This window comes from Sorex fumeus, unplaced genomic scaffold (assembly GCF_029834395.1).
Source record: "Sorex fumeus unplaced genomic scaffold, SorFum_2.1 ptg000265l, whole genome shotgun sequence".
NCBI classification, from domain to species: Eukaryota; Metazoa; Chordata; class Mammalia; order Eulipotyphla; family Soricidae; genus Sorex; species Sorex fumeus.
The window spans coordinates 593,554-606,691 of NW_026606322.1; the positions used below are offsets into that span (position 1 = coordinate 593,554).

General features: G+C 46.7%; 1 protein-coding gene across 1 annotated transcript in view; it reads right to left on the reverse strand.

Moving 5' to 3' along the window:
• FAM162A (family with sequence similarity 162 member A) overlaps positions 1-12,804 on the reverse strand; it is a 28,994-nt gene extending 16,190 nt beyond the window's left edge. Inside the window, exon 1 of the mRNA XM_056109434.1 lies at positions 12,678-12,804. Within this exon, the coding sequence (XP_055965409.1) occupies positions 12,678-12,711 (34 nt within the window). The 5' untranslated portion in view covers positions 12,712-12,804. The remainder of the gene's footprint in view (positions 1-12,677) is intronic.
• Between the last annotated feature and the right edge of the window lie 334 nt (positions 12,805-13,138).

Here is a 13,138-nt window from a genome sequence, read left to right on the forward strand (position 1 = left end):
CTTCTTTCTACTCAGCTGCCCCAGTTTGATCCCTGGGACCTCTCATGGTTCCGAGTCCCTCCAGGACCCACCCCTGAGCACAGAGCCAGGAGTAAGCCCTGAACACTGCCAGGTGTGGCCATAAAATAAAACAAAAAAGTAAATAATTTCTGTAGGTAGTTTTCCTTCCCTGTTCTCCAAGTAGTTTAGAGGAACAGTTTAGTTCAGAAGAGAGAGCTTCAACCAGAAGACAGGGGCCTCTCAGCTCAGGCTGAATAATAAAAATCAAAAATGGCAACACATACACCTAATTTCAGAAATGCTAGAGAAATGCATGTTTAATTGAGTATCTATTATGTGTCAGCATTTTACAAAACAAAAACCCTAAACCAACAGAACTTAGTCTATGGAGAGCCAAGTGTGTGGGGGCATAGTTTAGGCACCAAATGCCAGTGAGAAAAATCAATAATGTGGGGCTGGAGCAATAGCACAGTGGGTAGGGCATTTGCCTTGCACTTAGCCAACCCGGGTTCGATTCCCAGCATACCATGTGGTCCCCTGAGCACTGCCAGGAGCAAAGTCAGGAGCAACCCCTGAGCATCGCCGGGTATGACCCCCCAAAAAAAGCAAAAAAAAAAAAAATCAATAACGTGGACAGGAAGTGTCCCTGTGCTCAGAATGGGGATTGAATGAAATTGTAAGGTAAGCAGAGGAGTTATCCTTGAGAGTTCCACATCTGACGAAAGTGAAGGAGATACCCCAATGAAACAGAACAGAAGAGATAGCACAGGGGTTGAAGGCCGCATGCAGCTGACACTTGTTCAACCCCCAGCATGGCATGATCCCCTGAGCATCTCCCGCAGTGACCCTGAGCAGAGTAGGGAGCAGACCCCAAGCATCAGTGTACTGTTCAACCCATCCCCACCCACCTCCCAAAACAGTAAGTGCAAAGGCCCTCAACAGTTTAAGAACTGCAGACAGGAAGCCATGTGGCTGCAACAGATGGAATGATGGTTGGAAAAGAAGCAGGACCGGGTCACAGATGGACTTGAGCAGTGGCAGAGGCCAGAGACTCAAAGGCACGAGAGGGTTACCTCAATTCGAAAAGTCCTCACACCTTTCCTCACACCTTTATCACTAAAAAACATGAAGTATTTGACGTGATCTCTGTTTCTATTTTGTAATTACCAAAAATTAAAGCCGAAGAATGTTTCCGTATCATAAAGATCTTCTACTCAAAGAGGTAGAATACACTGTATACACTGTGCCAGGTACCTAACTCGGAAATGTTCCAGTCTCTCCTGGATCACAATTATTTTATTTTATTCTTGCTTTTTGGGTCACACCTGGCAATGCACAGGGGTTACTCATGGCTCTGCGCTCAGGAATTACCCCTGGCGGTGCTCAGGGAACCATATGGGATGCTGGGAATCGAACCCGGGATGGCCGTGTGCAAGGCAAACGCCCTACCCACTGTGCTATTGCTCCAGCCCCTCCTGGATCACAATTTAAGGCCCACAAATCAAAAGGAGACTGGCCCTTGAATATCTGGCTGTGCGTGCAAACTGTCCAGGCCCTCTGCGTCCCCAGGGTCCTAGCAGGAAGTCAGGATGAAGCCTCACAGCTGCTGCTAAACTCTGAGCAGTAAAGCAGAGATTCTCAACTTGAATGTGCACCAGGCAACCTAAAACCCTAGAATATAGAACCTAATTTCCAGAATGTGAAACATTATTTCCATACTGATTACATACAGATGGAGCTTAAGAAATTGCATTTCTAACCCCTTCACAAGTAATGGGGGGTGGTGGGGATTTTCTGTGGGGGGGGAGGGGCTCAGACCACACCCAGTGGTGGTCAGGGCTTATTTTGGGCTCTGTGCCCAGAAGATCCCTCTCCATGTGGTGCCAGGGATGAACTTGGGTTGGATCCCAACTGAAAGCCAGGCTTGGGAGCCAGATCAGCTGGGAGGAGGCCGGTCCAGACACTGGCTTCAGCACTTTTGTCCAGTACTTTGCATACAAAGTAAAAGTCTAACCAATCCCATGATGGCAGAGAGGTGGGAGATGGGATGTCAAGTCTCAACCTTTCCATGCCCCAGGGATAACCATCAGTGATACAGCAGGGCGCTTAACAATTCAAAGGTCTAATGAATGCTGCAGGAGAAAGGGCTTTATTAAGATCTATCTAACTTGTTTTAGTTTGGAGGTCACATCAAGTTGTGCTCGGGCTTACTCCTGGCTCTGCACTAAGTGATCACTTATGACAGGTTTGGGAAGAGTTTGGGGGTCTAACCCAAGTTGTCACATGCAAAGCAAGTGCCCTGCCCGCTGTATTATCTCACAGGCCCCTAACTTGTGTTTCTTAATCTGGGTCAAGATCAGTTGTCAAGAGTGTGGCAAGTACGCTGCCAGCATGAAAGTTTACCAATGTTTTGTTTAAAAATAAAGCCATGACATGTCAAAAGCTATAAACTGCATTTCACAGAGTTTTAATATAAGCAAAGCTTGTGCCGAGAGATAATACTGGGATTAAGTTACTTGCTGTTTATGTGGCCGGACGCACTTCCATCCCCAACACCTCATGGTCCCCTGAGCACTGCCCAAACCTCCTCGCCCAAATATAAACACATTTTGTTTTGTTTTAGGGCCACATCCAGCAGTGCTCAGGGCTGATTTGGGTTCTGTGCTCAGGGATCACTCCTGGCGGGTTTCAGGGACCATGTGGGATGCTGGGAATTGAACCTGGGTTGGCTGTGTGCAATGCAAGAGCCCTACCTACTGTACTATTGCTTCAGCCCCCAGAAGTAGATTTTAAAATATCAAACAGGAAAATTATTACAAAACAATTGCTTAAGGAGGTGGGAAACTTGAGTATTCATCATATCTCAGTTTTACTTTATACATATATCAAACATTTTAAATATTTTAAACATGAAATAATTTGCGATTATCAAGGTAAGAGTGACTAGAAAAGTGAGCAGGAGTGATAGTCCAGTGAGGGGGGCATTTGTTTTGGATGTGGCCCACCTGGGTTTGTTCCCTGGCACCTCTATGGAACCCTGAGCCCTACCAGGAGTGATCCTTGAGCACCAAGCCATGTGTAAGTAAGTCCTGAGCACTGCGGGGGGGGGGGAGGGGGGGGGGAGAAGAACCCAATACAAAAACAAGAGTGACTAGAAAAGAGAATGACTAAAACTATCACTGATTTGTATTTCAATTTGCTTTTGGAATGGACTACAAAAAGAATGGCATGGGGTGTAGCAGGAAGTATGCTGGGTTCTGACAGAACAAAGATGTGAAGGGGAAGGCAGTCAACTTGAGTTCCCTGGGGCAAATGCCTGATGCTGCTCATCCTCTCACATCTCCCACTCACACTGTAGTGGTATCATCTGGGAGCTTGCAAGAAATGCAGACTTGGGCCCAGAAGATGGTCACACACACGCTGTGCTTGCACAGGCTCTAAGCTCAACCTCAGCCCCCACAACCCCAAGCACGACCAGGTGTGACCCGAGAGAGCAGTGGGGCCATGTGTCACTGGAGTGAGCCTTGGGCCCTCTCAGCTCACAGGATGCACCCCCATGCCACCCCAAAAGCATAGTCTCTAACCCCCTGCCCTGGAACTTAAGAATCTGAACTTTCTCCCCCCACTTTCTTTACTCTGTTGCTGTCTCTGTTACAATGAGGGCGTGGGGGGCGGGAGGGGAGGCATGTTGCATACTTGAGGCGGAGGGCCTCAGTTCAGGTTGTGATGCACTAAGAACACACACGTCAATAGCAGTGCAGCCTGATGGCATAAGATGTGGGGGTGGGGCGGAGTGCTGGTGCTCTAACTTTCGGCCTCACACCTGGGCTCCGCCACTGGGCCTCATCTCTGCCCCAGACTCTGTGTTTTTAGTGAGAACAAGTGATTCACAGGAACGTTTAATTCTGAGAAGCCAACTGCTGAGTACTTACTGTGTAACTGACACATGAAAACCAACAGCACTTACTCTGAAGCAGAGGTTCCTACATCCATCTGGTCTACCAGCCTCTTTCCAGGGAAAAAAATACATACATACATACATACATACATACATATACACACACACATACACACGTGCGCGCTCGCACACACACACACACACACACACAGGAGCATGCACGCATCCTCCCCCCCCCGCCCCCCAAATGCCCCAAATGAATAAAAGGAAGTTTTCCCAATTGTACCCAAGTGTACTCCCCACTCCTTTCCCGTTCCCCTGGTTCCATCACCCTCTCCCAGACCCCAGCAGGAAATATCAGGGAGGTATTATCCACCTTGGGAAATACTGCTCTGAAATCTAAAAGGTTATTCAGTCTCTGCTCAGTCTCTGCTAGGTGCTTGGGAATCTCTAAGAAATACAAATTCTCAGATTCTACCGTGAACCTTTAGAATTTCCTGTGTGGGTCTGGAAAGATAATTTCAGAAGCTGCCCAAGTAGTGTTTATACATAAAAAATTTGAGAAGAATCCTGAAGGGCAGATTTCAAACCCTAATAGAATCCACAAAATACCTTAGACAAACAAGCAAAATCAGTGCACAAGGCCAAAGGAAGCCCCTTACTATCTAAGGACCCTCAAAGTGCTGTTGGCCATTCAACACAGGCAATGTGAACTACCTGGAGGTCACTCGAGGTCACTTAATACTTACATGTCTCTGTCTGACTTAGACACTTCTCTTTCTCAGCTCACTGCCAATAAAGCAGTCCTGCCTCCCCCCCCTTTCTTTTTTAATTTTTGATTGAATCACCATGAGATACACAGTTACAAAGTTGTTTGTGATTGGCTTCAGTGATACAATGTCCAACAAGGGTCCCTTCACCAGTGTACATTTCCTCTTACCAATGTCCCCAGTTTTCTCCCCCCACCCCAGTCTACCTCTATGGCATGGCAGACACTTTTCTTTTCCTCCCTTCCTTCCCTCCCCCCCCCACCTTCTCTCTCCCTCCCTCCCCCACCCCCCTCCGCCCCTCCCCCTAATTTTCCTTTTAGGCACTGTGGTTTACTAAAAGGTACTGAAAGGATACCATGCATATCACTTTACCTTCTTTCAGCATTCATACAGAGTCCAGAATGGTCACTTTCAACTATCACTGTCACAGTGGTCCCTTCTCTCTTTTTACTGCACTCACCTCCCCCCACCCAACTTTGTCGCCAGCTTCCAACCATGGACCAGTTTTCCTGGCCCTGGTGTCTACTGTCTTTGGTTGGGGTCTCCTTTCTTCTTAAGGGCTGCATCAGCTTGTGCATAAGCTCTGTCTCTCAGTACTTGAAGACACACAATAGGACTCTTCCACAGCTGCCTCTGTCATGGGAAAAATGTTTATTGCACATCCCCTCTGCCGCCATGGTTATACAGTCACTTAGGTCATGTCACAATCAATGACCTAAGAGCCCACTGTTCGTCTCGTACATGCCTTGAGGTGTTTGCCCAACTCCTTCTCTTTTCCCTGACTTCCAAAAGGCCAGTTACCATGACCTTGGCTGCAACAGGAAGCTTGTTCTGGCGGCAACAAGCCTTTTTTTTTGGTTCCTTTTTTTGTGTCCCATGGGAATTTTTATTTTTTTTATCTAAATACTAAAGCTGTTCTCACATTCACCCACAAATGCCTATTTAATCCTTTTAGAACTGAAATAGAATATTGCTAGTCCTTAAATGAGTGCTGCAAGTCACAGAAAGGAACTCTGAACGTCTGTTTTGTGAATCAGAATCAATTTGAAGTCAGAGAAGGAAAACAACCAAACGGATGCAAAGTTCACGCACATACTCTTCATCAATACTGGATTGCATAACATGAAGTTCTATGACAAATGACTGTGACAACTCAGTAGATTTTGTAGGGAGGATTATTGGGCTGTAGAAATGGGGCTCTTCGTTCACCCTAAGAGTTCACTTAGAATGCCTGAAAAGCACGTATGTGGTTTCCTCTTCACATGTGTATCTAGTACCTTCAAGACTTTCCTGCAAAACAAATGAAACCACCTCAATACTGACTTGCTCTGAGCTTTTTCAAAGGTAAGGCCTGAAGAACATGGTACTGACCCTTTGTGAGTACTCCAACAAGCAGGGACTTCCTCTTTCCTGTGCCCAGGTCTGATTTGTGACAGAGATACAGAATCTACCTGGGATGACACGGACACCTGTCACTCCACAACCTAACCTGTCTTGTTGATGAGGTCCCTGCTGATGTTCTGGACTCAGAATTGAAATGAAGACACTGGCCTACCTCCCTGAGGATGTCAGGGCTCCTGTTCATTCCCCTACAAAGAAAGCCCTCTGGTCGGCTGGTACCCCTAAAAGGCTTTGGGAACAGAGAGAACAGTCATGAAAAGGAAAACAATAGGAAGGTGGATTGGAGGGCAATGTGTGGGCCAGGCAAGGGGTATGGGTTGAAGGTGGGTGAAGAGAGCAGGAGCAGGAAGACAGGAATGGGGGGCTGGGGGGTGAGTGGGGTCTCCTTTCAGGTGCCTCCACAACAGCATGGCTGAAGTGGGCTATGTGAAGCAAGCAGAGGACAGAGCACATGCAAAAAGCACACAAGAAAAAACAGGCGAGGCAGAATGACATGAAGAGCATCAGAGTGTTAGCTAAATATTGTCATTCACAGCATTGTTTCTATGAGAATAAAAGCTTCAGCTCAAAAACGAGATTTATGAATAAACCCTTGGAATTTGGCCAATTGTTAAGTTAGTGGGATGGAGGGAGCCTGGGTTCTAGAATTTCAATTCTATGTATCTGGGAGACAAACTTCGGTGTGATGTGACCCTCTGTGATGACTTTTCTTCCCACCAACATTCCAGAACACACCCAACAGTGGTTCTCTGAAACTCTCAGGGTCACAGCTGTTGACATAAATCAATTTGTCACAGAAACAGACTCACAAATCGGTCCAGCTGTTTTCTCATCCTGCCTTGCAGACTCCCAAGAACACCGGACCTTCCTGCTCTTTGAACTGCTGAACTCCATCTGTGATGTTTTTACTGAAGGATGCTATACCAAGCCTATCTCAGAACCTCTAGAGCCTTCCTTCCACTGCCCTTTTTGCCAAACAGATAGTCCAGGAATACCCCGGAGATAGTACCCCAGAGAAATAGTATAGGGTAATGGAAGGTGAGTGCCTTGCATACGATTGACTATGATTTGCTCCCCCGTACCATATACGCTCTCCTGAGCACCACAGGCGTCATCTCTGAGCTCAAGACCAGGAGTGAGCCCTGAGCATTGCTGGCTGGGTGTGGCCCAAAATAAAAAAGCAAACAAACAAAAAGATGCCATGCTGTATTAGAAAAGCAAGATTTGCTCATTTCAGGAGATCTGGAAGCTATAAAAATCACGCGGGCTACAAATGTGGTTCAAGTGGTTGAGCACCTGATTGCACATGTGAGCACAAGTTTACTCTGGGTTTGATCTCCAAGACTACATGCTCACCCCCACCCTCCTCAGCATTGCTAAGGATGGCTCATATAATAATAAAAGATTTAAAAAATTAAGAAAAAACGGGGCTGGAGTGATAGCACAGCGGTAGGGCGTTTGCCTTACAAGCGGCCAACATGGCCGACCCGAGTTCGATTCCTCCGCCCCTCTCGGAGAGCCCGGCAAGCTACTGAGAGTATTTGATATGCCAAACACAGTAACAACAAAGTCTCCAATGGAGACGTTACTGGGCCCGCTTGAGCAAGATAAAACAAAACTGCCCATAATAACCACACCACCCAGGAGCACTATTTCTTCCACCTTTTTATGCTTATATACAATATACATATTTTTCATAATAATACATCTTGCTCATGTAACAAACACATTCATAAAATATTAATTATAATGGTATACAACACTACGTGGTACCACATAGATTATCATCAGAATTCAATAATTCCCTATGACCTATTCCCATTTTTTTAATGTTAAAAATAGTTTGGGGTGGGGAGTGATGGGAGGGAAACTGGGGACACTGGTGCTAGGAAATGTACACTAGTGGAGATGTGGGTGTTGGAACGATGCATGACCGAAACTTAATCATGAATAGCTTTGTAAGGGTCACAGTGATTCAATAAAAAAATAATTTCTAATAATAAAAAAACTAAAAAAATAGTTCGTAAGAATAGCTCTCTACATCTTTGATGGCACTTCTGATTACGTTTATAAATTCTAGTAGTGAACAACAAAAGGGTGTGAGGTCTAGAAGAAACAATCACTTTAAGATTCTTAATATATATTACAAACTGCTTTCCAGGAAGGCCAGATCAATTTACATTTCCACCAGTGGCACTGAGAAGACCGTATCTGCACACAACATGCACTCGCTCTTAACAGAGCCTCTCAATAAAGCAGCTTTATTAAATAAATAAAGGCCTTCCAAAGTGCAAATGACTCAACCAGCATCTATCCATTACCTTCACCTCACATTTTACATTTCTTCCCCTACCAATGTTTACAATTTCACTAACATTAGTAAGCATGTCATATAAACCTATTTTTAGATTCTCAACCATTGTTCATTGGACTCCACCCAGCTCATCCTTCTGCAAGGACCCAGTTCTTTCTCACACGAAGTCACCACATTTACCCTTCACCTACGTCCTTTAATGTCTTTCTTATCCTTCCTTACTACTCACTGCCAGGCATTCAAAGGTCAGTTTTGCTTATCTGACACCACCCTCAAAAGGACCCTTGTATTCTGTCCCCACCGCTTTTTCCTTCCACTCACTGTTGCTGCAGTGAAATAAAGTGTGGAACACATGCCTGGCCGGGGGGCTCCGCACAGTATGCCAAGGGCTCACGTGCTGGGGCTCATTATGTGGTTGCAGTGTTTGCCTGGGCGTATAGTGACGCTCACACACATGTTCTCCAGCAGCTGCACTTCCTGGCCGTGGTGCTCATCTATCTTTTAGTTGTGGTGATCACGAGGGGAATGGAGGGAACACGTCACATCCAGTAGCTGTGGCGCTCATACACACCAGGCTGGGGTAGGGTCAGATGGCATGCAGCACCAGTAATTACAGATAGGAGAGCTGCCAGGGCAGGACTTGGGGACAAACACATGACCCCATGCTTGCCGGGCAGCCACTCTAAGCCACTGAGCTACCCACTGCCCACTCCATTCTGCTTTCTAAGTTCCATACACCGGGCTTCTCTGTCTTTCCTGAATTCGACCCCAGCCTCGTCTCCAGTCTTTGACTGAGATTCCACCCTTACCTCTAATTCCAACTCTACTTACATTTTAATAATCACCAGCCTCTTGGCACACCAGTACTCCTTCCCCACGCTCTCCGGCAGCAGAGGCACACTCCTCCAGTCCTTCCTGCTCACAAGGTTCAATCTTTATGCCCTTCCTTAAAATAACCGTTGTAGAACATACTAATAATTTCTCCAACACACTTCCGAGAATATTCCTTTCTGGTCATTTCCCCAATCACTTCCCACATGGATGACAATAGTATCTTCACAGGGAGCAACAGTAACAACAATTTTCTGAAATGTCTCTTTAATGATTCCCATTTGAAGGCTTCCTTTGTGTTCAAATCCATGAGACTGAACATCCTCCTCTCTGTGCTGCCCTTTCTTCCTGCACAACCCCATAAGACTCATGGCTCCTACTTTGCTCTCCCTGCCTCTTTCAGGAATCTTCAATAAGCATTCCTAATCTATACTACTTTTCTTTATTCTGGGAACTTTGCGGGGGTTGGGGAAGGGGGGGAACGGGTAAAGTCCCCAGCAGTGTTCAGGGCCCCCAATGCCAGGACTGAAGATACATGGCTCAGCTATGCCCATCTAACAGTGCAATGCTAGGGCCAGGCAACACAATATTGGGCTACTAGGGCTATATCTGTTCTTGTGAGGGATCAAACTCAAGGCCTCACATATGTGAGACATGTGCTCAACTACTTGCTATCTGAGTCAGATCCTCAAACCCTTTTTTGAATCCCCCCCCCACTTTTTGGGTCACACCCAGCGATGCTCAGGGGTTACTCCTGGCTCATGCACTCAGGAATTACTCCTAGCAGTGCTTGGGGGACCATATGGGATGCTGGGAATTGAACCCGGGTCGGCCGCGTGCAAGGCAAACGCCCAACCCGCTGTGCTATCGCTCCAGCCCCTGTTTTCTGAATTCTTAAAGCCAGAGGTATGCGGGCTCTCAGGAGAGGTCTGGGGGAAGGGGTGGAGTTGATGGGAAGAAGAGTCAGTAACTTCCACCATGGCTGATTTCAAGCTACCAATGTACCATCGCTAGTCATGAAGTTGGGAAGAGATTGCCACAAAATCAGTAGGAATTGGCTCCAGGACACCATGTGGCAGCACTGAAAAATCTGTAATCTACAAGATTATAGAATGCCTTGGATAAGTGCTCAGAAATAGTATCCAAGTATGCTTATCCAATGCAGTAAGCGTGAATCCTAGTGATCCCTAAGTGCAGAGCCAGGAGTAAGCCCTGCGCACAACTGGTTCTAGAGTGAAGAAAATGTTAAAACAACAAATAAAATGAAACCCCCACAAAGTTCCGGTCCTAAAAAGACTGATAATCCACTAACTTTTGAACTTTCACAAGGTACAGAGCACTCAATATACCTAATAAAAACACACTGACCAGACCCGAAGGAGTGATAAGCAAAGCCAAAGATTGGAGCAGTAAAACTGGGCTTGTGCTCTTTCAGTGTTGGTTAACATGAGAACAAGAAGACCCATGAAGAAGCAAAATGCAACAGAAATAAAATCTGAATGCGAGCCTACAGTTGTGTTTCAGCTCTGTCTATCTGTGACCCTAGGAATCAATTGCCTTCCTGGACCTTAGATTTCCTTATATGTCAAATTAAGGTAACTGGACAACGTGACTTCGATTTCTTGATTCTGATGTTGTGGGATGGATTAAATAAAAGATAATGCCCAATGATCCACTGCACTGCCGTAATAAAGACAATAAATTTATTTTTAAACCGGCCAATAAGTCAGAGTATAACATATGTGCTTGATGGCGGTTCCTTTCCTTTGATCTAATCACTATTCTGTGGAAACTATAACTGAAAGGTTTATTTAGTCTATTCTACTTTCTACTTCCATTAAGTAAAACCAAAAGTGACCCAGTTCTACCCTCATGGAGTTCAGGATGTCCTTTAGTTCCAAACCATCTCTGTTAGAGATATTCAAAAGAGAAGAGATTTATCTGAGTCATGGATCCAAGTACAGACTCTCCCAGTATTACCTAGGGAGGGGTTCAACAACCATTATTAACTGTAAAACAAACAAGTTCAAATATATAAAAGTATTTTGTTTGCTAAGGAAACATAGCAAAGATTTCTTTTGTTGTATTTGGGGGGTGGGGGGGAGGTGCACACCAGGTGGTGCTCAGGACTTAGGGCTGGCTCTGTGCTTGGGGAACATTCCTGGCAGGTTCAGAGGACCATATAAGGTTCCTGGGATCGAACCCGGGTCAGCAGTGTGCAAGGCAAGAGTCCTACCCTCTGTACTATCTCTCAGGCCTCAGCAAAGGTTTCCAATAACACAAATAAATGGAAAGAACCATTAAAGAATTTTGGCTATTTGAAATTATACACAGAATACCTTATCAATTATTAAACTGATAAAGGCTCCATTTTAGTTTTTATACAGAGCAATGATTCACTTACCTTGCTAAAAAGCTTTATAACAAGTAACAATGTTTAGAAAACACTTTATGCAAATTAAAGTTAAAGCCGAACAGATCAATTACATCCATCTCTTTTAGTGGAGAGGGTGCTTGTTTAAAAAGATGTAGATAATGTCAGTTTGTGATGTTTTCAAGTTCATTCTCCACTGGAACAAAAAATAAGCCATGGAAAGAATAACTTTTAGGAGGCTTACATTACTTCATTTGCAATTTAAAATTGTTACAAGAGTTAAGTTTGGGGCTATTTTTTTTCTCTAAATTTCTAATTTAAGAACTCTTGTTAACAGGCATCATGAAACAAAAGATCAATCTTTATATCTATTTAAAGCTCATAAGGTAATCAATACGCATGATTTTACCTGGTGCCAAAAGGCTAAAAGCAATATTTTCTCAGCATTTGAGGGTTTCTCGGCTCTTTTATGTCAAGACTCTACTTGTTCCTTTAAAAAGTCAATTAAACTGATTTCAAATACACATTACAAAAATTTCTCCTAGAAAACTAAGTGCACAACACACAACTCCACGAAATTTAAATTGCTTAAAATTGTTTAAAAGTCCCCTCATGGGTTCCCAACAATTTTAAGAAAATAATCACAATTGCTCTGTGAAACTAAGCCTGTTCTCTAATCAGACATGGGTAGAAACACTAATTTTTTTTTCCCTCTGAATGCAGGAATAAAAGGAAATTTGGGAGCTGGAGAAAGACGAGGCTTAGGACTCAAGTATGAATGAAAAGGAGAGGGTAGACTGGAAAAACTCGGGGTGGCAAGCGTTCTGAGAACACTCAGGGGAATTAGGGGTGGGGGCGGAAAACGGGGAGCAGAAGCTCGCTAAGTCGGTGGGAGCTGGGCGGCGGGAAACTCGGAGCCGGCCCCCAAGTCTGCAGAGCCAGCGGGCATCGACTCGCGCCCTCCGCCCCGCCACCCGCGACGGGGCAGGGCTGCGAGCGACTCTCGGGGTGCACGGGGCCTGGGACCCCCGCACGCGCGGCCGCGGCTCCCGCTCCCGCCCGCCCGGCCCGGCCCGGCGCGACGCTCACCCGCCAGCAGGCGCAGGCCGCGGACGCTCCCCATGGCCGCCGACTCGCAGGCCCGCACGGCGCGTCCGGGGTGACGACGCGGCCCGAGCGTTCAATGTCACCGAGAGCCCCGGAGCGCGAGGGCCGGCGCCGCGGGGCGGGGCCTGGGGGACGCGGGGCGGGGCGCGGCGAGCCGGGGCGCGTCCGGGACGGGCGGGCGGACCCGGCGTGTGGCGCGTGAGGGACGTGAGGGACGCGCCCGGCGTGGCCGCGGGCCTCCCGCGCTCGGGCCGGCCGTCGTTGCGCCCGTGGGAGCTAAGCGTTTCCTCGCGGTGGAGCTGGCGTCCCACGGGCGCCTGAGCTCGCGCTGCCCGAGAGCGGCCTGCTGCGGCAGCCACAGCGTGCCTGGGGGAGGTGCCCTGCACGCTGGACGGGGCAGCGTCCGGCCTGGCGCCCGAGGCTTCGCGGCCACACCCCTCGCC